The following is a 24,521-nucleotide window of genomic DNA, read 5'->3' as shown; positions in this document are numbered from 1 at the left end:
CTACGTGGGGTTGCCTCTGAAGACTGCCCGGAAGCTGCAGCAAGTCCAACGTGCGGCAGCCAGATTACTAACGGGTGCTGGGTACAGGGAGCACACCATTCTGCTGTTACACCAGCTCCACTGGCTGCCAATTAGCTTCCGAGCACAATTCAAAGTGCTGGTGTTAACCTATAAAGCCCTAAACGACTCCAGCCCTGATTACCTCTCCGAACGTATTCTCCCTTATGAACCATCAAGATTATTAAGATCGTCTGGAGAGGCCCTGCTCTCGGTCCCATCTGCCGCACAGGTGCGCCTGGTGGGGACGAGGGACAGGGCCTTCTCGGTGGTGGCCCCACGACTCTGGAACTCTCTCCCACCGGAGGTCAGAACCGCCCCGTCTATCCTGTCATTTAGGAAACGGGTGAAGACGTGGTTGTGGAGACAGGCTTTCGATGAATGAGACAACACCCTAGGATTTTGGATGGAAGATGATGTATATTTGATTTTAATATGACGACTGACCACCGTAGTTTTAAATATATTGTTATTTTAAATGTGTTACTGTAATTGTGAACTATTATATTTTACTGATTGTATGTGTTTTTATGGTTGGAAACCGGGCTGAGTCCCTCAATGAGGTGAGAAGGTTGGTATAGAAAACTTTGAAATAAATAAATAAATAAATATCTTCCCCTATTACCAATGAAAACCCTTAAAGGCGAGATTCAATATGTCAAGACATAGCTCTTTATAATGCCATGGTATTTTGGCTTATGAAGACACAGACATATTTAACTATCCACAGTTCATAAATACATATTTTAAAAATACAAATAGCATATTTTGATTTTGCCATTTTATTTAAGGGATGTCAGTTCACTACATTATTGTTTATAATGGGCCTTGAGCATCCTTAGATTTTAGTATGATTGTATGTGTCCATGTATGTACTGGAACCAAACCCCAGAGGTAACCAAGAGTCTTTTATATCTTATTCATCAATATTAAACAAAATATTAGGACAAACATTTTTATAAGCATTTTACTTCCACTGCCTTAAGGAGCCCAGTGCTTAGAAGTATGATCTATAACACCTGCTCATTTGTCTTCCAGGTCAAGAAAGATTTGGCAATATGACTCGTGTGTACTATAAAGAAGCTGTGGGTGCTTTTGTAGTTTTTGATGTTACAAGAGGATCAACGTTTGAGGCAGTTTCCAAATGGAAACATGATTTGGACAGTAAAGTGCTTCTGCCAAATGGTAGCCCAATCCCTGCAGTTCTCCTTGCCAACAAATGTGACCAGAAGAAAGACAGTGGCCCAAATGCATCACAGATGGATCAGTTTTGCAAAGATGGAGGTTTTGTAGGGTGGTTTGAAACTTCTGCTAAGGTAAGAATTATTCTAAATAATCTCATTATTGTAATGTGTTTCTGTAGTAAATTATATTAGTTTACAGAGTTACTCAGTAGTCTGCATAACTTACTAACCTATAAATATAATTTTTACTTTATTTCTCAGTTGTAGCAGTTAAATTGGTTTGAAGCAGGTTTAAGGAACTGCTGAGCTGCCTCACTACCCAACATTTGGGAGCAGTTTCAAACAAGCTTGTCCTAATATGGATCCTAAACTCCTCTTTACTATTGGATTTCCTTCATTGTGTCATGTTGTGCATTGATGTATGAAGGCAGTGGTAAATATTATGAATATCACATTCAATTCCATTAAAAAGCCAGGCATTTGCCTTTTAAAAACTTTGTTCCAACAGAGTGGTAATTGTGCCCATTTAAATTCTTGAGCCTATCCTATAGCACTTTTTCAGAGAAACATTACTCTTTCTCTACTGATTTTTTATCTTATTTAAAACATGGTGCTGGAGGAAAGTTCTACGGATACTACAAAGGCAGATAATTGGGTCATAGAGCACATCATGCCTGAACTCTCATTAGAAGCCCAGACAACTTGTCCAAGGCTTTCACACTTCGAACATATCATGAGACAATGTGACCTTGTCGGAAAATATTATGATGCTTGTTAAAGTGCAAAAGAGGATGGTTGCATTGGAAACTGGTGGATTCAAACAAGGAAGCTGCAGGTCTGAAATTGAACAGGGCAATTAATGATATGAGCTGTTGGAAGTCTTTCATTCAGTTATCAAAAGCTGAAATTGACTTGAGGGCAAATAGTAGCAATAACAAAAGGTTTTATCAAAAAGGACAGTATCTTTTTGGTTATGTAAAAAGCCAAATTCTCCAGAAGTTACTGCATGTTCAAACTTAAGATCATTTCTAGTTTGCTAGACAGGTTTTCATGTCAGTTCCTTGATTCAGTGAGCAAATCTTAAGTGGTATTGATCTGATGAGGCTTTTATGGAATTTTGCAGTGCTTTCTGTGGTTTTTGTAATGGCTTGGCTGCAAAGAAGAGGAGCTTTGAATGAGTACAGGAGTAGACTATGAAATGTTAACTATGAGCAGAGAAAGACTAACTTTTACATTTGCCATATAGACACCATTTTGGTTTCAAATTTCATGGCATAGTTGTCAGGCAAAATCTTCACTGTTTGGTTTCAAAATGTAGTAATGATCACAGGAATATAGAAAAATTAATGTAATGCTCCTTAATGAAGTTATGACAGCCAAAGAAAGAGTAAATTAATCTGTTCAAGTCTTCATTTTACATTTTCATCTTTTTACTATTTTTATAAATGTAACTTCTGTGTGTAGGATTGAGGCACATTTTCTTTTTGCCATATAACTGTGTAGTTTCGATGTTCATGTTTTTAGTTATATAGAAAGGAGAACACCCAAATACATTTCAGCAAATATAGAGTCAGCCTTATAGTCCTACTGTTCTTTTGGTTGCAGTCTGAAAGGGCAGCAAGCAGAGTTGCATGTGACTCTTAAAAGAAACAGTAATCACATGTCTGCCTGTTTTGAACAATAATTTAACTACTCACAAGTTCATTCACAGTCACATAAAGGGAGATATTTCAGTGGTGTTTGGCTTTGTATATATGTGTGTCTTCAAATCTCAAAAACTATACAGAAATTTGTGTGTTGAAAAATAAAAACCTTTTGGGGATAATACATATCAGCAAAATACAATTTGTTTGTTAAGCAGCTACCCAGCACATTCGTCTGTGATAAAAATGTGTATGGACAAATTGTGCTAATTGGCGACCACTTTAAGATAATGTTGCTTCACTATATGTTATAAAATAAATAAATAAATAAATAAATACTATATGTTGATTGTTGCAATTGTTATTGTGTGCCTTGAGCTAGGTCAACTGTAATGGTGACCCTATGATAACTGGTGTTTGTTTTTTTTTGGGGGGGGGGGTTGCAATATTTATTCAGAGAAGGAAAGCTATTAGGATTCTTAAACTGTGAGTCCCAATCCCAGATGTGGTTCCCTTAGCTCAATTGTCACAAACAATTTGGCAACAGTAAAAGGTTTCTGAACACCACCCATTTACACAAACCTGTTAGCAACAAAATGGAGTGTTTATAGCAGTTATGGTCAAACCCAGGCCCGGGGTCCAGGTGCATCCCCTTGAGCTTTTTTCTCAGGCCCTCCTCTCTCTCACCAGCCTTCCTTCCTTCCTTCCTTCCTTCCTTCCTTCCTTCCTTCCTTCCTTCCTTCTCCTTTTCCTTCCTCCTTCTATCTTTCCTTTCTTTCCTTACCTCCCTCTTTCTCCTTTCCTTCTTCCTTCCTTTTCTCCCTTTTATTCTTCCTCCCTTCTCTTTTTCCTTCATCCCTCCATCCTTCCCTTCCACCCTTTCATCCTTCCTTCCCTTCCTTTCCTTCCACCCTTCCACCCTTCCTTCCCTCTTTTCTCCCTCCTTCCATCTCTCCCTCCCTCCTTCCCTTTTATCTTCCCTTCTTTCTCTTTTTCTTCCCTCCCTTCCTTCTTTCCTTCCTTCTCTTCCTCCCTCCCTCCCTTCTCTTTTCCTTCCTTTTTTCCTCCTGAGGGATGTTTAGCTGGGAGAAGAGAAGGTAGAGAGGGAACATGAGAACCATGTTTCAAGATTTAAAAGGGTGCCTTATTGAGGAGGAGGGGGAAAGTGACTTTCAGCTGCTCTAGAGACTAGGGCACAAAGAGCAATGGTTTCAAATGGCAGGAAAAGATATTTGTCAGAAAAGTTTAAGAAGATTGTGCCTTCCTGCAGGGCAGGGGGTTGGTCTGGATGACCCTTGGGGGTTTCTTCCAACAACTCTAGGGTTCTATATCAGGAGTAGGCAATACGGGAGTCTAATGGATACACTTTTTCTCTCCCACCCAACATCTCATCCTGACCAAGTGGAACCCTTTTGGGATGCAAAGGACTTGGGAAGAGCCCTCTCCCTCCCTCCTGACCCATCCCACTCCAACCCACCATGCAGCCCCTGAGTTAGAAAGTTTGCCCATGTCTGGTTTATAGTCAACTCTGCAGAAGATGCTTCAGCTGTAGTTCATAAAAAGGAAAATCAGCTTGTTTAGCAAGCCTTGCAAATAATAGCACCTTATTAGTAAATGCTTGATTTTACACCTATTCTATATACCTGAGATTGCAAAAAGCTTTCTTGGGTGAAACAGGGTCATGACCAAATTTCTCAGGCAGAAAGGGGTTGTGAATTGAAAAAGTTAAAAGGCCCTGATGCAGGTCCCCTGAGTGAGGGTTCAAAATGTAATCTCCTAGATTCATTTAAATCCTTCTACTATGCAAGCTCTCAACACCAAAACCAGTGTAAGACTATGATTTTTATTATGAAGTCCCTTGGCTTTTAAGATACTCCTTTTTGCTTGATTTAGCTGGTGCCTTCATTCCAATGAGTTGATTTGTTTTGTTTACCATTTCTGGCCATTTCTGGCTATATTCACTCACATCTACAATAAGACAGCCTCAAGGGGTTTTCTAGTTGTAGGTGGGCAAACCTCACTCATGTTAAGTGTTTAGGAATGCTAACGTGTGTTTTTTAAAGTCACTAATGATACTCAGTCATAATTCATAAACATCCAGGTTTTGTTTATGGTTCTTAGATTTTACAGACGTGTCTGTCTGTAATGAATATAACACCATGTGTGTCGAATATTTCTATGTTGAAGCAGTGGCATTTTAGACTATCTGAATTCTTCTGTGCAAGAAAGCATTAATATATCATCTTGTTTTTCCAGGATAATATCAACATTGATGAAGCTGCTCGGTTTTTGGTGGAAAACATCCTTGCAAACCTCAAAGCCTTTCCCAATGAGGAGAATGATGTGGGAAAACTGAAACTGGACTCAGATACCCTGAAGGCAGAGAGTAAATTTCAGTGCTGTTAATTACATTTTTATCTTGCGTTGACACACTATGTGAGAGCAGCTAAGTTCTTGCTCTTCATGTTGGACAGCTGCTATGGTGCTTCATCATGACAATCCTTTGGGGTATTGTTTTCTTTTGAGTTGGTGACACTTCAGGGTGTTTACACTTTTTTTCTTGTCAAGCAGGACTTTAAAATTGCCTTGTACATCAAATCTGTGTTTGTGAACTACGTAGCACAGTCTGAGAGCTTGTGTCCAGCAAAAAAAAAAAAGGCTATTATTTGTGGACAAAAGTCAGTAGGAAAGACTTTGTCCCAACTTTTGCCCTCCACAGTACAATTTGAGTATAGAAATTGTGGAAGAGTTCATTTTGATAAGCACTATTTTTGTTGTTGCTTATTTCTTTTTTAAATACACCTTTCTTTTTGCCTCTCTTCTGCTGCTTTCAAAACCCTGTTCAATAACAGAATACCAACAAAATGTCTTTGTGAGACACCTGGCAACCACATAAGCCTTCCTTTCTCAGTAACACAGGATTGATATTAATTAATGGAAACGACTCCCTATTTTACAGTGCCTTTTAAACTTTGTAAGAGTCAGTTGCTTGGAAAATAAAAACATGAACTCTTATACCAAGTCCATCTGTAAGAGTATTAAGTCCATCCAACAATCCATATCTGATACTCACATTCTGGTAATGGAAATAATAAACACTTTAGTATTTCTGTATACATCAAGTAATACTATAGACCCCATTAAATGGTAAAGAGAAGTTGCCCTTTCTTGCATAAGCACAAACATTGTTCAAAAAAAATCTAACATTGTTGGTTCAAAGCTAACTAATGGCCTTAATTAAACTATCTCATTGTTTTATGAAGCCAAAGTGCAATACAAAGCATTCTGGTCCTTTACCATAATTCATCAGTTGTGGTGTTGACAAAATCCTTTCCTCAATCATGGTGCTTCTGGAAGACATGTATCCTGCCACTTAACTTTTTAATACAGCACTGTTAATAGGGGTGTCACATTTTTTTATTCACCAGAACAACTTTGAAATGTCATTCTGGGTTTATTGTTAGAAGCCTTAAGGTTGTAAAAATATGAAATATATAAAACTATGAAAATGATGTGCAGTATGTATTTTGGAAAAAAAATCTATGGATTGTTTCTGGTGGTATTTGTAGAGGTATGGAGGAAACACTTCTGATAAATACCTTCATTCACCTCATGTTGTTGTTAAACCTGTTTTAGTAGGGTTTTATCTCCTCTTCACATCATACTAGTTTGCCATAGTTTGTCAGCTGCTACATATCTTGAAATACGTTGGCCCAACTTTCTACAGATTTAAACTCAGCGTCAGATACATTTTATGTGCCTCATAATAAGTATAATGTCATTCAAGTGTATGTGTTCTTTTTTTAAATGTAAAGATCTAGATATTTTATATGACACATTTTGGCACTTTGTCACTTAAAAAGAAATTCCAAAGACCAGATTTTTTTGTGCTAGTCTTTTGTTCTACGCCTTCACTACCTTTGTTAAAGTTCCAAAAAAAGCCAGCACCTTTTAATTGAGATTTGCCAAATTTCTACCATTCTCATTTCCCCTTTTATTTAAATATTAAGTATTAAACACCACTGGAACACATTAACTACATCGAACTCAAGTAAGTCCTGGTGTTTTTGTTTTTGTTTTTTTGTTTTTTTTTTTAAAAAAAATCAAACTCTGTGCTTTGTAAAAGAAATAAACATAGACACTGTGAAAAGACAGAAAATGTGTAGTCTTACTTTAATTTAGAAAAAATGCACGCACACTTAAACTTAATATTTGAAGACTTTCATCGATTTTCCAGTGAACTACTTAAGACAACAGACCTCAAGGCAGTGAGTATCTGTATCCACGCCCATTACAGCCTCCTATATTACCAGATGTGGCAAAAGGCATGACATTGGTACTTGGCTAACTGATGCTATATCAATTTATAAGAAAAATTTGCTGTTACACATTTTTAGTACATTCTGCTTTCGGTAGAAAGTATAAGTATCTTAATAAAGACAACTATTGCTTCTCAAACTTACTCATATTGTTAACTTTTGTTGACTATAAACTACTCCTTATTTTTTTCCAACTGAAAGTCCTTGAAATCTAAACAAGTTTTTCTACTAAGAGCATAATGTGTTTTCTGATAACGGTGATAACCACCTGATTATTTTAAGAATTTTCTGATAACCAGCTGATAGTTTTAAGAATTGTAAGATACTTGAGCATTCGGAAGTTCAGTATCCTAATGAGTGGAGTTATGAAAATAATATTAATAGTCATTGAAAGGAAGATTAGTTTGTCCCCAAGTTTGGGGCTTTTGCACTTGCTCAAGAGAGATGTCATGGAGGCATATTGTACTCCCCTTCTCTGCTTCTTCCAATCATTACAGATAAAATATATTTTTTTAAATTCATTGGATCAGTGGTAACAAAAAATACTATAGGAAGTTTTTTTTTTTTTGTAGTGTCAGGAGCGACAAAAGGAAGATGCCTTTGTGCAATAAAACCAATGATTTCAGGAGCCATGAAAAAGGGTTTGTTTCAATGTGATAATTATGATGTATACATTCTCAAGTTATCAAGAAAAACTTTTCTCTAATTTTTATAATACTTCAAAATTCCCGAACAATTTGTAACTGTTTCATTATGAATACTATCCTGGGCCTGGCTCTGTTCAACATCTGTTCAAGTTTGCAGACAACACCAAATTGGGAGGGATAGCCAATACTCCAGAAGACAGGAGCAGAATTCAAAACCATCTTAACAGATTAGAGAGATGGGCCAAAACTAATGAAGTGACAAATGCAAGATACTCCACATAGGCAGAAAAAATTAAATGCAAAGATACAGAATGGGGGATGCCTGGCTCGAGAGCAGTATGTGTGAAAAAGATCTTGGAGTCCTTGTGGACAAGTTAAACATGAACCAACAATGTGATGTGGCGGCAAAAAAGCAAATGGGATTTTGGCCTGCATTAATAGGAGTATCATGTCTAGATCCAGGAAAGTTATAGTACCCCTCTAATCTGCCTTGGTTGGACCACACCTGGAATCACATTGTGTCCAGTTTTGGGCACCGCAATCAAAGGGAATGTTGACTCTTAAGATGGAATGTGTCCAGAGGAGGGCGACTAAAATGATCAAGGGTATGGAGAACAGGCCCTATGACAAACAGCTTAAAGAGCTGGGCATGTTTAGCCCAAAGAAGATAAGGCTGAGAGGAGACATGATGGTCATGTATAAATATGTGAGGGAAAATCATAGGGAGGCAGGAGCAAGCTTGTTTTCTGCTGCCCTGGAGACTAGGATGCGGAACAATGGCTTCAAACTACAAGAAAGGAGATTCCATCTGAACATTAGGAAGAATTTCCTGACTGTGAGAGCCGTTCAACAGCGGAACTCTCTGCCCCAGAGTGTGGCGGAGGCTCCTTCTTTGGAGAGCTTTTAAACAGAGGCTGGATGGCCATCTGCCAGGGGTGCTTTGAATGCGATTTTCCAGCTTCTTGGCAGGGGGTTGGACTGGATGTCCCACGAGGTCTCTTCCAGCTCTAGGATTCTATGCTGTAAACATCAGATTCAGATAACAGTGCTATCATTTGTCTGACCTTTTAAACTACAAAAGTAGGGATTGGGAAATTTTTCTTTAGCAATCAATAATATCAACAGTTTTTTTAAAAAAAGAACAGGTAATTAAAATAATTTTAAAAGCATATAGATAGATTCTCAAGTAGTAACAATTTACAAAAGGTAAGAGGTTAGTACATACACTATATAATAATAATAATCATCATCATCATCATCATCATCATCTATATAAATAAAAATGTAATGTTCATTTGTGGGATTAACATACCTCAAAAACCACTGGACGAACTGATACCAAATTTGGACACAATACACCTATCAGCCCAATGAGTGACCATCAGTCATAACAACAATGAAAAACACAGTGGAAGGGACTTAAAAAGTCAAAAAACAAAAATTATGTTACAACACATGCGCAAAACCACACATATATACACAAACACATACATATATATGCATACATATACACAAATATATACACACAAAAAACATATATAAACAGAGTGGGCCACAGCAAGGCGTGGCAGGAGGTGGCTAGTAATAATTAAATGTGTTAGTGCAAAAGATATGAAACTATCATAACTAAACAGATGGAAGCACATTGCTCCTTGAAAAGAAAAATAAAGTGCTTTAGAATAGAGATCAGGGGTTTACAACTAAATCTGTCACTTTAAAACAAAAACATAACATTAAGATAAGTGGCATATAGATAGAGTCAACGTAGTTTTGACACCACTTTAACTGCACTGCATGCATGTAATGCTGCGGGATCCTGGGAGTTGTAATTTGCTAAGGTCCTCTTTGGCAGAGCAGGCTGAATGCTTTCCAAAACTAGAAATCCCAGGATCTCACAGCATTGAGGGTCCTTCCACACAGCTGAATAAAATCCTACATTATCTGCTTTAGAACTGGAATATAGGGCTATGTGGACTCAGGGGCTTCCACACAGCCCTATATCCCAGAATATCAAGATAGGAAATCCCACATTATCAGTTTGGCAGGGGATTCTCTGCCTTGATATTCTTGGGGCCCTTCCACGCAGCCATATAATTAAAAATATCTGCCCCGGAGTGTGGTGGAGGCTCCTTCTTTGGAAACGTTTAAACAGAGGCTGGATGGCTATCTGTCAGGGGTGATTTGAATGCAATATTCCTGTTTCTTGGCAGGGGGTTGGACTGGATGGCCCATGAGGTCTCTTCCAACTCTTTGATTCTATGATAGGGAATCCCACAATATCTGCTTTCAACTGGATTATCTGAGTCCACATGCCATATATTCCAGTTCAAAGCAGATATTGTGGGATTTCCTGCCTTGATATTCTAGGTTATATGGCTGTGTGGAAGGCATAGATGCAATACTATGGGATGCTGGGATCCTCTTGGGCAGAGCAGGCTGAATGCTTTCCAAAACTACAAAATCCCAGGATTGAGCCATGGTAGATAAAACTGGACTCAAGCTATGTTGATTGTGCAGAATGGATGCACGGTGTGTTGCCCTGGCAACTTGGCACAGAATGGCTATTCTTCCTTTCCTTGTTGTCATCCTCTGTGTAAGAAGTCAGTGTAGTTCTACTATGCTGCACTTTCATAGCTCTACTTACCGGAAGTGCTCTCCGCGTGTCACTTTGTTTCTATCTCTACGGTCTCGCGGAGTGTCGCCTGGCAACGGGGCGAACGCTAAGCGGCCGGAAGAGGCGCGAAGCCCATCCTGTGAGGATCTCTCTCTCTTTCAGCGATGTCCAAGTTCGGCAAGAGGAAGGAGGTGCTGCGGCCTAACAACATCCTCCAAGGAGGCCTCCTCACGAAAGAGTAAGGGCTCGTTAAACTGCTAAGGGACTTTCTGGGCCTTCGTTCCGCTTCCCGCCTCTTCCCACTTGGCATAAAATGATGGAAGACGAAGAAGACACACTTGCGTGGAAGCACCACCACAGAACTGAAGGACATGCAATAGGCCCCACCTGCAGTGCCATATAAACTGAATTGTGTGGTAAATGTAGGCCAGGCATGGGCAAACTTGGGCCCTCCAGGTGTTTTGGACTTCGACTCCCACCATTCCTAACAGCCTCAGGTCTTTTCCTTCCGCTTAAGCGGCTGAGGGGAAAAAGGAAAGGACCTGAGGCTGTTAGGAATTGTGGGAGTTGAAGTCCAAAACACCTGGAGGGCCCAAGTTTGCCCATGCCTCATCTAATGCACTTCAGTGTTGTTATACACACACACACATACATTATAATGAGTTGTTGTAGGTTTTTTGGGGCTATATGGCCATGTTCTAGAGGCATTCTCTCCTGACGTTTCACCTGCATCTATGTCAAGCATCCTCAGAGGACCTCACTACCTCTGAGGTTGCTTGCCATAGATGCAGGCGAAACATCAGGAGAGAATGCCTCTAGAACATGGCCATATAGCCCCAAAAAACCTACAACAACCCAGTGATTCTGGCCATGAAAGCCTTCGATAATATGTTATATTATTAGCATAGTACAATATTTATTTATTATTATTTATTTACCTTATTTGTATACCGCTCTTCTCAGCCCTTAGGCGACTCAGAGGGGTTAACAACAACAGTTTCAATATACACAATACAAAATCATTGGACATTTAAAATCAATAGCATAACAATTAAATAACATCAAACATCAATACATCAATATAACAAATCCGTCAGGTCTCATTGACAGAATCAGAATCCAGTCTCATTATCCATTATTATATATTACTATGTTGTACTATACCATTATATTGTAATATTATATTATATTATTAGTAAAGCACAAGAGACAAGATGGAATTGTTTTCTGCCCCCCTCTTTCTTCACTTATGATACAAGTCTACACTAACCATACAATGCAGTTCCAAACAGCATTATGTGGAAGTGAACACAGGGCCATAATGAGCATGCACAGACTTTCCTCATTTCCCATCCATGTCCAATCAATATTTAATAGGCTTGTTTTACATTGCTTTTGAGTTTTGTTGTCAATTCATCTGTAAAAAACAGGGTTCCCAAGCATTGGCTTTCCATGCCTTTGGGACTTCCAACTTCCAAAACCCCTGACCATTGGACACAGCTTCTGGGAATGAACATTTAAAACAGTGGTTCCCAACCTTTTTTTTTTAACCAGGGACCACTTTGACCAGGGACCACTCGCCAACATTAGTACCAAAAGGGCTATGAATCAGCTTTTGGTTAACTTTAGATTTGGTTTGGTCATTTGGGGTGCTGATTCAGAAAATTGCATTGGATAGACCACATCAGCTCTAGTTTCTGATACAGAACATATGTCATCCAGTAGTCACCACCTGCTCGCCCACAGAAAACCATATTTAATAATCTAGAGCTGATGTGGTCTATCTAATGCTATTTAATGAATCAGCACCTCAAATAACCCCAGGAACAGACCTAAAAACAAAGACAACAAGGTGCCCCGCTTCAAGACATCACATGTAACAGCTCCACTCAGGGAGAGGAGGAGAAGCAGCAGTTAGGCAGCTTGTCACGCTATTTGTAGGTAATCTCTCCCCTCTGAACATCGCCGTTGCCTCGGCACTGTAAGAGGGTTTTGCAAGACCAGTTGCTCTCATTCCAACTGTGTAGTAACTTTGAATTTGCGGACCGTATTTTCATTCTTGGAAACCACTGGTGATCTACAGACCACAGGTTGGGAAACACTGATCTAAAACAACTGGAGAGTCACTGCATCAGATTCTGTCTGATCTTGTAAGGTAAGCAGGATCAGTTCTGGTTAGTCCTGGCATGGGAGATTGCCAGGTGCTGTAGGTTATATTTCATTTAGGCAATGCAACCTTGCAAAGAAAATCCCAAGGAAGTGCTTTGAAATTAATGGGTTGACAGGACTTGTTGACACATACACGTGAATGAAAGACCACCAAGGTCTCTGAAGTCCATCGACACTGTAAAATGAATGGGGTTTGATACCAGTTTTACTTAGCTCAATGCTGTGGAATTCTGGGATAGGTAACATTGCCTTCCAGTTATATCAGTATATAAAGGTAAAGGTTTCCTCTGACATTAAGTCTAGCTGTGTTCGACTCTGGAGGGTGGTGCTCATCTCTATTTCTAAGCCAAATAGCGGGCATTGTCCGTGGATGCTTCCAAGGTCACGTGGTCGGCATGACTGCATGGAGTGTCATTACCTTCCCACCAAAGCGGTACCTATTGATCTACTCACATTCACATGTTTTTGAACTGCTAGTTGGCAGAAGCTGGGGCTAACAGTGGGAGCTCACCCCGCTCCCCAAATTCAAACCACCAACATATTGGTTAGCAAGTTCAGCAGCTCATCGGTTTAACCCACTGCGCCACCAGGGGCACCTGTGTATAGCACATTGTATAAATAATATTAATAATACTTTATTTCTATTCCCCTATCTCCCAAAAGGAACTCAGGGTGGTGTACAACAAAAAATCGGTAAACATTCGATGCTTAAAAAACATAACATAATAAAGCACTTCAAATAATAAACAATCAAATAGAAGACATCAGAATATACTCATAAAACCACTCAAATTTTGTTACAGTTGCCTTCTGTTTACAGATAATAACCAAATCTAGGAATGTTTTTGTTTGTACTTCTCTTTTTTCTTTTTTTGTAATCCTGCATATATACTTTGCGAGTGTTTAGTAAAACCACTCTGTTACCCTGACACCAGTTCAGCTAGGATTTGAAACTGGCTCTTAAAACTTCCAATGAGTTGAGCAACTAGGTTGAAAAATCCTTTGTATGTATTTATTAGTTCTTCCTTCTGGGTACTTAGAATCATAGAATCATAGAATCAAAGAGTTGGAAGAGACCTCATGGGCCATCCAGTCCAACCCCCTGCCAAGAAGCAGGAATATTGCATTCAAATCACCCCTGACAAATGGCCATCCAGCCTCTGCTTAAAAGCTTCCAATGAAGGAGCCTCCACCACACTCCGGGGCAGAGAGTTCCACTGCTGAACGGCTCTCACAGTCAGGAAGTTCTTCCTAATGTTCAGATGGAATCTCCTCTCTTGTAGTTTGAAGCCATTGTTCCGCGTCCTAGTCTCCAAGGAAGCAGAAAACAAGCTTGCTCCCTCCTCCCTGTGGCTTCCTCTCACATATTTATACATGGCTATCATATCTCCTCTCAGCCTTCTCTTCTTCAGGCTAAACATGCCCAGTTCCCTAAGCCGCTCCTCATAGGGCTTGTTCTCCAGACCCTTGATCATTTTAGTCGCCCTCCTCTGGACACATTCCAGCTTGTCAATATCTCTCTTGAATTGTGGTGCCCAGAATTGGACACAATATTCCAGATGTGGTCTAACCAAAGCAGAATAGAGGGGTAGCATTACTTCTTTAGATCTAGACACTATGCTCCTATTGATGCAGGCTAAAATCCCATTGGCGTTTTTTGCCGCCACATCACATTGTTGGCTCATGTTTAACTTGTTGTCCACGAGGACTCCAAGATCTTTTTCACACGTACTGCTCTCGAGCCAGGCGTCACCCATTCTGTATCTTTGCATTTCATTTTTTCTGCCAAAGTGGAGTATCTTACATTTGTCACTGTTGAACTTCATTTTGTTAGTTTTGGCCCATCTCTCTAATCTGTCAAGATCGTTTTGAATTCTGCTCCTGTCCTCTGGAGTATTGGATATCCCTCCCAATTTGGTGTCGTCTGCAAACTTGATGATCATGCCTTCTAGCCCTTCATCTAAGTCATTAATAAAGATGTTGAACAGGACCGGGCCCAGGACGGAACCCTGCGGCACTCCACTTGTCACTTCTTTCCAAGATGAAGAGGAAGCATTAGTGAGCACTCTCTGTGTTCGTCCACTTAACCAATTACAGATCCACCTCACCGTAGTTTTGCCTAGCCCACATTGGACTAGTTTCCTTGCCAGAAGGTCATGGGGGACCTTGTCGAAGGCCTTACTGAAATCCAGGTACGCTACATCCACGGCATTCCCCGCATCTACCCAGCTTGTAGCTCTATCGAAGAAAGAGATCAGATTAGTCTGGCATGACTTGTTTTTGATAAATCCATGTTGACTATTAGCAATAACTGCATTTGTTTCTAAGTGTTTGCAGACCGCTTCCTTAACAATCTTTTCCAGAATCTTGCCCGGTATCGACGTGAGGCTGACCGGACGGTAGTTGTTTGGGTCATCCTTTTTTCCCTTCTTGAAGATTGGGACCACATTGGCCCTCCTCCAATCTGCTGGAACTTCTCCCGTTCTCCAAGAACTCTCAAAGATGGTTGCCAATGGTTCCGAAATGACTTCCGCTAGTTCCTTCAATACTCTGGGGTGTAGTTGATCTGGCCCTGGGGACTTGAACTCATTAAGAGCGGCCAGGTATTCCTGGACGACTTCTTTCCCAATTTGGGGTTGGATGTCCTCCAATCCCTCATCCACTCCATCTTGCTGAGGTTGAAGATTCTCTTTTTGTGAGAAGACCGAGGCAAAGAAGGCATTAAGTAGTTCTGCCTTTTCCCTATCCCCTGTCAGCATTGCCCCATCTTCTCCTCGAAGAGGTCCTATCGCCTCCTTGTTTTTCCTTTTTCTATTGACATAAGAATAGAAGCCCTTTTTATTGTTTTTAATGTCCCTGGCAAGTCTGAGCTCGTTTTTTGCTTTAGCCTTGCGGACCTTTTCCCTACAGGTGTTGGCTATTTGTTTGAATTCTTCTTTGGTGATTTCTCCCTTTTTCCACTTCTTGTGCATGTCTCTTTTGTGTCTTAGCACAGTTAGAAGTTCTTTGGACATCCATTCTGGCTTCTTTGCACTTGTCCTATTGTTTCTCTTTGTTGGCACGGTTTGCAATTGCACCTTGAGTATTTCACTCTTGAGAAATTCCCATCCATCCGTAACTCCCTTGTCTTTTAGTATCTGTGTCCACGGAATGCTGCTCAGTGTTTCCTTCATTTTTTGGAAATCAGCTCTCCTAAAGTCCAAAATGCGGGTTTGACTTGTCTTAGTTTCGGCCTTCCTTTGTACCTCAAATTGCAGGAGCACATGGTCACTTGCCCCTAAGGATCCTACCACTTCAACCGCATCGATCAGGTCCTCCGAATTTGTTAGGATGAGATCAAGAGTAGCCAATCCCCTTGTTGCCTCTTCTACCTTCTGGACCATGAAATTGTCTGCAAGGCAAGCAAGGAATTTGTTGGACCTTGTACTCTTGGCCGAGTTTGTTTTCCAGCAAATATCGGGATAGTTGAAATCGCCCATGACTACTACATCTCTTCTCTGTGCCTGTTTGGTCAACTGTTGGCAGAAGACTTCATCAAGTTCTTCCTCCTGGCTTGGGGGTCTGTAGTAGACGCCTACAACGACATCTTTTTGAGTCCCAGTTCCCTTGATTCTTATCCAGATGATTTCAAGCTGGTTTCCCAGATTGCTGTCTTGAATCTCTTCTGTAGCATAAGAGTTTTTGACATATAAGGCTACTCCGCCTCCTCTCCCCTTTGTTCGGTTTCTGTGAAAGAGGTTATACCCCTCGATATCTACATTCCAGCGATAGGAGTCATCCCACCAGGTTTCAGTGATCCCTATGATATCATATTTGTGGTGTTGTGCTAAAAGTTGGAGTTCGTCTTGTTTATTTCCCATGCTTTGTGCATTAGTGTAAAGACATGTGAGCCCCTGAGATCTTCCCTTGAGCTGTTTAATTGGGATTATTGTGCTTTTGGTACTTGGTCCTTGTTGTGTTTGTGCAGCCCTCCGTTTAGCCTTCTGACTTGGAGGGAGCTTAGAGTGATACATGTTTTCCCCTTCACTTTATCCTTAAAATGGATATAGGTTAGGGTGAAATACAGTAACTGGTGTCATTGAGTGTAATGGCTAGGTTTTACACTCAACAGTCAACTATCCTATTACACTACTTTCCTACTTTCCTCCTTCATTTATAAATAAATTGTTTCTTGTCTGGAATATCTGTAATATTGTACAGTACTTCAAGAAAACCTCTGCAGGATGGTTTGTATGGTATCTATCAAATGCCTTATAGTAGGAGTGGAATAACTGAGAAATATACTAGAATTTGCATTTTGTGGTAAAAGTATGACATCTGGCACAGACATTTCTTATTAAATATTAAACAGAGTTGATAGTTGGGGATTCATTCGATAGCAATACCAATGCTGAAAACTAAGTTGATTGCTACATCAAAATATATCATGTATCAATGCTGAAAATATTTTTCTTTATAAAAATACACTATAGTACAAGTTCAGTCTTACAGTTGCATTGATTTGTACCGGCCGCCTTGAAGATTAACTCTTGGCTGCTGTTACATTTTTATTTAAAAGATAAGGGTACATTTGGTGGCCATTTTGAAAAGCAACTGTGTTCTAATATCCACATCTTTTAGCAGTAGCTATATTTATCTTTGCTAAGTGTTGTGCTTCTTGTCACAAAGTCCACAACAGATTGGCTAGTTCACCTCACTATTAGGTTTGAAACATTGAGAGTTCCAGGACATCAAAGTATTACCATTATATATATTCATATGCAATTTTTCTTTCTTAAAGGAGACTCAAAATGGCAAATGGTGCTATAAACAATACAGTGCACAATTTGAAACCTAAAACATATAGGCACTACAATGGAATTAAATAATAATAATTTTTATTTTGTATCCCGCCTCCATCTCCTCGAAGGGCAGCTCACATGGGGACAAGCCTAACAAACATAGATTAAAAAACACAATGCAATAAAATTTATAAAACAACATCATAATAACATAAAAACAACATTGTAAAACAACCAATAGCCTACTTAACTTGTGGAATTCACTATCACAATATAAAGTAGTGGTCAGTAGCTTGGATAACTTTAAAATGTTTTATTAAAAAGCACAGTAATATACTTTCTTACTTACTTACTTACAGTAATATTAACAGATATGGCTATACATAAATGAGAAGAGTCTACCTGTTTCAGTTCAGATGAAGTAGAGCCTGGAAAAGTTATACTATTGATTACACCTCCCAGAATTCCACAGTCATCATGGAATATGGAAGAAAACTTTTTACTTGGCTCTCTTTATGCTTCCAAGTGATAGCTCTCTAACAACTATTAGAAGTAGATTACTAAGCTGTATGAATTGTTCATTCAACAGAATTTTTCATTTCCACAGCATCATATTCTGGAACTGCACATTTTTCTGTATACATAGCTTGCATAATTGCATACTGATATGCCCCTCTTCACATTTTACATGCGCCCTATGAGAGATATAGTAGTAATATAAATGCAACAGCTTGTTTGGACCTATGTTCTACCTTTGGTTTGATGAGATTTGAATTTTCATCACCTTCAGAGTGGTATCTAAAAATGTGTTCTAGGAACTTCTGGATATGCATTTATAACAAGCTGTATTTTAAAAAATTAAGTCTGGATTCCTCTGAGACTTAATTAGTCCATTCAGCAATAGCTTGACTTTCAGTAGCTTTTGTTTTAATTCAAAGTCAATCTCTACTGTTAGTGGAGTTTGCCAGTTCTTTTTTTTTTCATTTCTTTCATGCTTCATCTCTTTTAAAGCTAATTGGAATCAAGTCTTTTTCTATATCAGAAAACTGCCTGATCCATTTCTTCGGTTTGGAATACGTATCTCTTTTTATGCAAAAGAAAGCTTGTTTGAAAAACTATCCATGTGGTCAGGGTGCATTTGTGGATAGTCTTCTTCGAAAATGACTGTTGCTGTTTTCTAGAAGCACAGACACTTAAACTTATAAATAACAATCTTAGAGCTTGATCTGAGTCAGTCTAATCAGTGCCTGGGTGGTAAGAACCTATGGGGAATTCCAAAGAGTAGCTCAGTTTGAGCAAAAAGAGCCATCAGTTCCAGCAGTCTGATTCCATCCAGATATGTTAGGCCAAGATAATGGTAGCCCCTCTTTCCCCCCTTGTTTGGAAAATGCAACATCCCCTTTTGGTCATTGTGTGTCTTTAATTGCTAGTGATGCCATAGTCTTCTGAGCGTTTTCCAGAAGTTATCGTCAGCATTTCTAAATAAATTATCTGAGTGTATGTGTGATGTAATATATAGAATGGTTGGCTAGTCAATGTTCTTTCAGTGTCCAATTGCAGCAGCATGTGTGCAGTTAACAGTGCAAGCGACACTGCTAGAGCTGAGAAAGAATAAATTCCATTCTAACCAATACTACTACAAATGTGCATGCATGCCTACAGCAGGCAAGATTAACAGCAGCAGCTTTCGGCATTACTGAGCCTGCAGGAACGGCCAAACAGAAAGGAGGCAACCAATAAACCTGGCTTACTGGGTGGCTAACCCTGGCACATTAAGCATATAAATTTGGCATCAGAATGGAAGCCTTAAGAAAAATAGCAGCCTGGTGGAAGAAAAAGCTATTATTTTGGAAACAACCTTCAAAGTGTTTTTGTTTACTTATGCAAGACTTTCCAGGACTTGTTGCTTCATTTCACCTGACTATGTGGTTAAATTTGAATAAAAAATGTTGGAACACATTGAACTTCGGATCTTTTTTGTGGGGCAGCAACTTATCATTATTCTTTCGGTGTTCTTTTTTGCATCTGCTATAATTTTTTGTTGTTGATGAAGCAATGCCCAGAAAATATCAACTTTGTTAAGAGTCATTTGCAGGAAAATGGCAGTTAAAAATAAAGTTCTTAAAAATCTAGAAGCTTTAAGAAGAAAAAAAAGGTGTTAGGTCATTGCACATTTGTCGGTAGACCAACTCAAATATTTCATAAACTTGCATCTCCTTTGTCAGTAAGCAGAACCACTTTATGTGAGTTTCTTCTTCCTTTGTCCTTTAACCATAACTTCCCAGGAATGTCTGCCCTGCATTCCAGGTTTCTCATGAGAATAACCTTGCAGTCTCTGTTAGTTGTCCTCTCAGGGAGATGGGGCGGGATATAAATCAAGACTAACAACAGAAAATACACACAATACATTGGCAATCCAAACATATTACTTAAAAAAATAGAAAATAAACACGTCTCATGCTATTGACATTAACTGAGATACACCTCTATAGTCAGCCCTTCATTTGACTTAGGGGCACAGGACTCCCGTGAAAGTGAAAAAATCTTAATAAAAGATTGCTATTTATTTTACCTGAGATTACGCCTCTCTAGGAAACTAGTTTCTATAGCATGACTCAGTTTCTGCCAGAGAGGGATTATTTCTGTGGTCAGAATGAGATACCAGAATTTGCCATACATTGTCCATAGAGTCATGGTATAGGAACTCGAGATTCCTGTTAGAGAGGGATTCTTTCTAGGAATCCCTTAATTTTTCATTCTGTGGTCAGGTATTGCCGGAACTTGACCATAGTCACAGTGGAGGGCCTAGAGAGTCCTAACGGGAACATTTAATCAAATGCACAAATAACCAAATCCAGAAAAGTCAAATCTGCAAATAAGGAGAATCAAGTGTATATTCCTTTCCATAAAAGGCATTTTGTTTTGCTGCAAGGTTGCTGAAAACCAGCCAACAGTTAAATGCTGATCTATTCTTTCTGAAACCCCACCTACCAAAAATATATATTTTCCTGTGACTGGCCATGCCATTTGTCACTTTCAGGTTTATCAGACAGCAACTTCTAGGCTCAGTTTCTTTCCTACCAGTAAGATTGCATTGCTCCCTTCTAGTATGAAAAAGAAAAGAAAAAATTCACATAACCAAGAACCCAGTGACAATAACTTTCTACATTGCTTTATTGACTGATGCTAACCATGTTATTTGATGTCTGCCTGTAATATCATTAAGTTCTTAGGGTTGTATAAAATTTTTACAAAACACTAGTTGAAAGAATGTGATGTCAGGACAGCATATCTCTCTTTTACGTCAGCAACCACCAGCTAAGCCTTCTGGCATCAGCTGTCAGGAAATATTTAAGTTTTAGCTTCTGCTTTTTTTTTTTTTTTGTCGTGTCAGGAGCGACTTGAGAAACTGCAACTTAGCTGCTTAGCTTCTGCTGACTGTAGATAACAAAACCAAGAGGTTGATGGCAGCTTGTTCCCATCTATTAAGAGGCATCCCTCTATAAATACATATTTCAGGGAAAATTACCCCCTTGGCCAAAAAAGACATTCCCCTTCTTGGTCAGTTGATCATTGCTTTTATGTATATTATTGAGGAGCTAAAATGCAGTTCTATATATGTAGTTCATTTATGCCCAGGTAAATGTCTGTAGAATTGCAGCCTAAATCTGTTTGCTAGACTGAAAGTTTTTGGATGGTTTCTTGATTTTAAAAATAGGAAACATGTTGAAAAATAGAGAGCTATGTTTAACAGCTGCTGCTAAGCAGATCTGGATGAGGTAAAGATCTTGATGGGAAATTGTCTGGGAAGTCTGTGGATTATCAAGTAAAGATAATATAGAAATGTAAACTTTTCGTAGAAATAATTGAAGCAGTTTTGCAAGTACCTACACCTGTTGGAACTTTGGAAAGGCAGCTCACCATTTTTAGAAATCGCTTTGTCCTGCAAATATCTTTTCATTTTCCTATATAAGAAAAAACAGTTTTTGCTGCACATTCTGACAATAGCAGGGATACAAGTCTGCCATGGCTCATGGAACAAAGCATTCCTTTTCACTTTTACATTATATTCAATTTTTTTTATATAAAAAAAACAATACTTACCACCAGTAAAGAATTTTCAGTTAGAATAAACGTGTAAGTTTGTTGTCATGTAAAATTCAAGAAGGAATGAAAGTTCTTTTTCTTTTCTCGCTATCTTTCAGCCCTTGGTATCTTTCTGGATCAGCCTCTTCTGTAAACCCTCCAGGTTTTGAGACAAGGAGAGGAAGATTTCCTATCTGGCCAGAGTGGAATGAAGCTGATATCAATGTAGAAAAGTGGGATGCAGGGAAAGGAGGAAAGGAAAAAGACAAAGCAGGAAGAAGCCCTCTTTTAGTAAGTTTTCTTAATAAAGTAAACTTGTAGTAAATTTCTTAGTGTTACATAGTTAATTAGTTAATATTCTTAAGCCCAATTTTTAAAGAATGTTTTCATTTTCCAAACTACTTGTATACTCAAGTGGCAATCTAGAGTGTTTCTAGTTTATATAGTTTATATATTCAAGGTAAGTGAGCAATTTTGTTGGTGTACTCCATCCTGATCTTCCCAGGATTGTGCAGAACAATAGAAACTAGCGATCAGTTGGAAATGTTTCATACATTTTTGTTGCATAATGCTACAATATGTTTATGATCCACAATTGTTGATTTTTTTCATTTTTGCAGTATCTCTTGAATATATGTGCCAGTAAAAATTAGATACTTTGAATATGATTTTGAACTTTTCTTGTGTCAATGTCTGTTTTACAGTTTATATTAAGATAATCTAAATGTAATTTAAAAGTGTTTAATCAAATTTTAAAAACAACTACACACATTTTGACTGGTTCTTGTAGCAGCTGTGGATGCCAGAACCATACAACCTCCCCCAAATTGTGAAAATTTATCCCCAGATATGTTTCAGAACTATTGTGGGAAATGAATGCTAGTGCGAATACTTGACTAACTGGAGCATGCAGGTCCAAAATAAATCCCAATCTTTCTCTAAATTTTGGCACTGGGAACTCTCCATTTTGGAAAGTCATCAACTTGTCCTTGAAATATATATACTTAAATTTCTTAGATAAGCACATAATGTTGGATCAGACTTAGTCTGCATCAAATAGCTCTGGGGAAAACTAGTCCTGATTGACTGAGGTGTTACTGATTTTAATGGCTTTCATTAGTGCAAGCCATCAATTATATAATTATTCACAGGGTCACCTTAAGTTGAAACCAGCTTAACGGCACATAAAAACATATATTGTTTTTATTCTTTTATAATTTAATATTTCATACAGCACTTCTTTGAAGATCCAGAAGGAAAAATTGAACTTCCTTTTTCTTTAAAAGTGAGTTCCTGGAAGAGACCACAAGAAATATTAATCAATAAGGTAAGAAAATTATCTACCTCAAGCAAATATCATACAACTGTAATATTAAATTAAGAAATAACTACCAGTTTAAAATATTGATCTCTTGGGTATCTTTGCAATAATACTTTAATTGGTCAGTAATCAGAAGAGAATAGTACTTGTTGATTAGTATACTGATATAACAAGGTGTATTTTTAAACTATCTTTATTTTGGAATACCAAATTCATATTCACTGGAAGAAACTTCTGTTTCGATCAGTAAAACAACAACAAAAATTATTGGGTTTTAGGCCCTGGGGATCTTTGGAGCACTGCTACAGAAAATTGAATTGGATAGACTGCATCTAATGTGGTTTATTAGATATGGTTATAGAAAGAGCCATCGTTTTGGGAGGCACCTTCAAGACTCTCAGCAAGTCCTCTGAACAGAGGCAGTCCATACAGGTTAGCTCTTTTCCCTACATAACAATTCTAGCCTCTTATTTCATACAGAAGCTTGGCTATGGAACTTGAGTCAGCGTTTACTTTGTGAAAAGGTCTCAGAAAGGCATCTCTTGCTATCCCTGGGCAGTGAGGAAAATCAATCCCAGATGTGATTCCAACCAGCAAAATGCATATCAAAAGAGGCTGAATGGGGAAGCCAGCATTCTGAAAAACCTCCAGCACCCCAATATCAGATATCATGCCTTCACTGAAACCAAAGATGGAACCATGTGTCTTGTCATGGAATACGGGGGAAAGAAGTCTCTCAACGACCTGATTGAAGAAAGGCAGGAGAGTTGCTTGGGGCCCTACCCACCTGAGATCATCTTCACTGTTGTCTTGCACATGGCAAGGGGGCTGAAGTATCTTCTCAATGAGAAGAAATAGCTTCATGGTGATATCAAATCCTCCAATGTTGTCATTAAGGATTACTTTGAGTCAATAAAAGGGTGTTTCACTGCCTCTGGATGAAAATATAACAGCGAGTGATCTGAAGGCCATTTACATTTGCACTGAGCCCTGGATGCCCAAGGAAGCCCTGCCAGGAAACAATGGCAACAGAAACACATATTTCGATGAAACCAACTTTGATGACAAGGCCTATCACATAGTGCTTGGGACTCAGTCTGCCCACAGAGTGGAAGAGCTGGGCCCCTCTTACCAGGTGGCCATCGAGCTCTTTGTCCTCACCTCCATGGAGGAGGCACGGAAGCACTCCTTGGCTGTACACATCATGGAGACTGTAGAGGCAGGTGGAACTGTGCAGTAGACATCCCAGATGTGCCTTTCAGAGTTTAAACTTGGACCTCTTTCTTAGCTGTCTGACTAGGGCTCCCCCCCCCCCCCTCGCTGCACTTGTTCTCAAGGGAGATAACGTTCCTTCAACCATTGGGTTTTTGGTTTTTTCCTATTAATCAACTATATTTCCTCTCCACTCCCCCCCCCCTCCCAAGATATTTGGGACTTCAACTATAACAAATACTTTCTGTTAAAAAAGTATTATTATGTATTTAATATATGGTTCTTGTAGTTTTTTATGGGTAAGCAGAGGACAACTGGTATATGTCATATGTTCTCTATCTCAAAAATTAGCACTGATAGGGGAAACCAGGTGCCATTTTTTGGACTTGGCATCTCAAATATACCCAGAAACAAGTCTAACGTGAGGCACTAAATACATGTTGTTCAGTGTAATCTATGGAGAAGGAATGGAAGGGAAAACTCTTAAG

The 24,521-nt window shown here is 39.0% G+C and overlaps 2 protein-coding genes and 1 pseudogene across 2 annotated transcripts in view; all 3 read left to right on the top strand.

Annotated features, from left to right (window-relative positions):
• Positions 1-7,347, top strand: part of RAB32 (RAB32, member RAS oncogene family) — a 36,015-nt gene extending 28,668 nt beyond the window's left edge. The window contains exons 2-3 of the mRNA XM_060753517.2: positions 1,096-1,373; positions 5,141-7,347. Of these exons, the coding sequence (XP_060609500.2) occupies positions 1,096-1,373; positions 5,141-5,290 (428 nt within the window). The 3' untranslated portion in view covers positions 5,291-7,347. The remainder of the gene's footprint in view (positions 1-1,095; positions 1,374-5,140) is intronic.
• A 3,203-nt stretch (positions 7,348-10,550) lies between these two features.
• Positions 10,551-24,521, top strand: part of ADGB (androglobin) — a 98,268-nt gene continuing 84,297 nt past the window's right edge. Inside the window, exons 1-3 of the mRNA XM_060753518.2 lie at positions 10,551-10,702; positions 21,620-21,791; positions 22,735-22,827. Of these exons, the coding sequence (XP_060609501.2) occupies positions 10,629-10,702; positions 21,620-21,791; positions 22,735-22,827 (339 nt within the window). The 5' untranslated portion in view covers positions 10,551-10,628. The remainder of the gene's footprint in view (positions 10,703-21,619; positions 21,792-22,734; positions 22,828-24,521) is intronic.
• LOC132761780 (lymphokine-activated killer T-cell-originated protein kinase pseudogene) lies at positions 23,173-24,061 on the top strand (annotated as a pseudogene).

The sequence above is a fragment of the Anolis sagrei genome, chromosome 1 (assembly GCF_037176765.1).
Source record: "Anolis sagrei isolate rAnoSag1 chromosome 1, rAnoSag1.mat, whole genome shotgun sequence".
NCBI classification, from domain to species: Eukaryota; Metazoa; Chordata; class Lepidosauria; order Squamata; family Dactyloidae; genus Anolis; species Anolis sagrei.
Note: the sequence above shows the minus strand (reverse complement) of the source record. Positions and strands in the feature narration are given on the sequence as shown.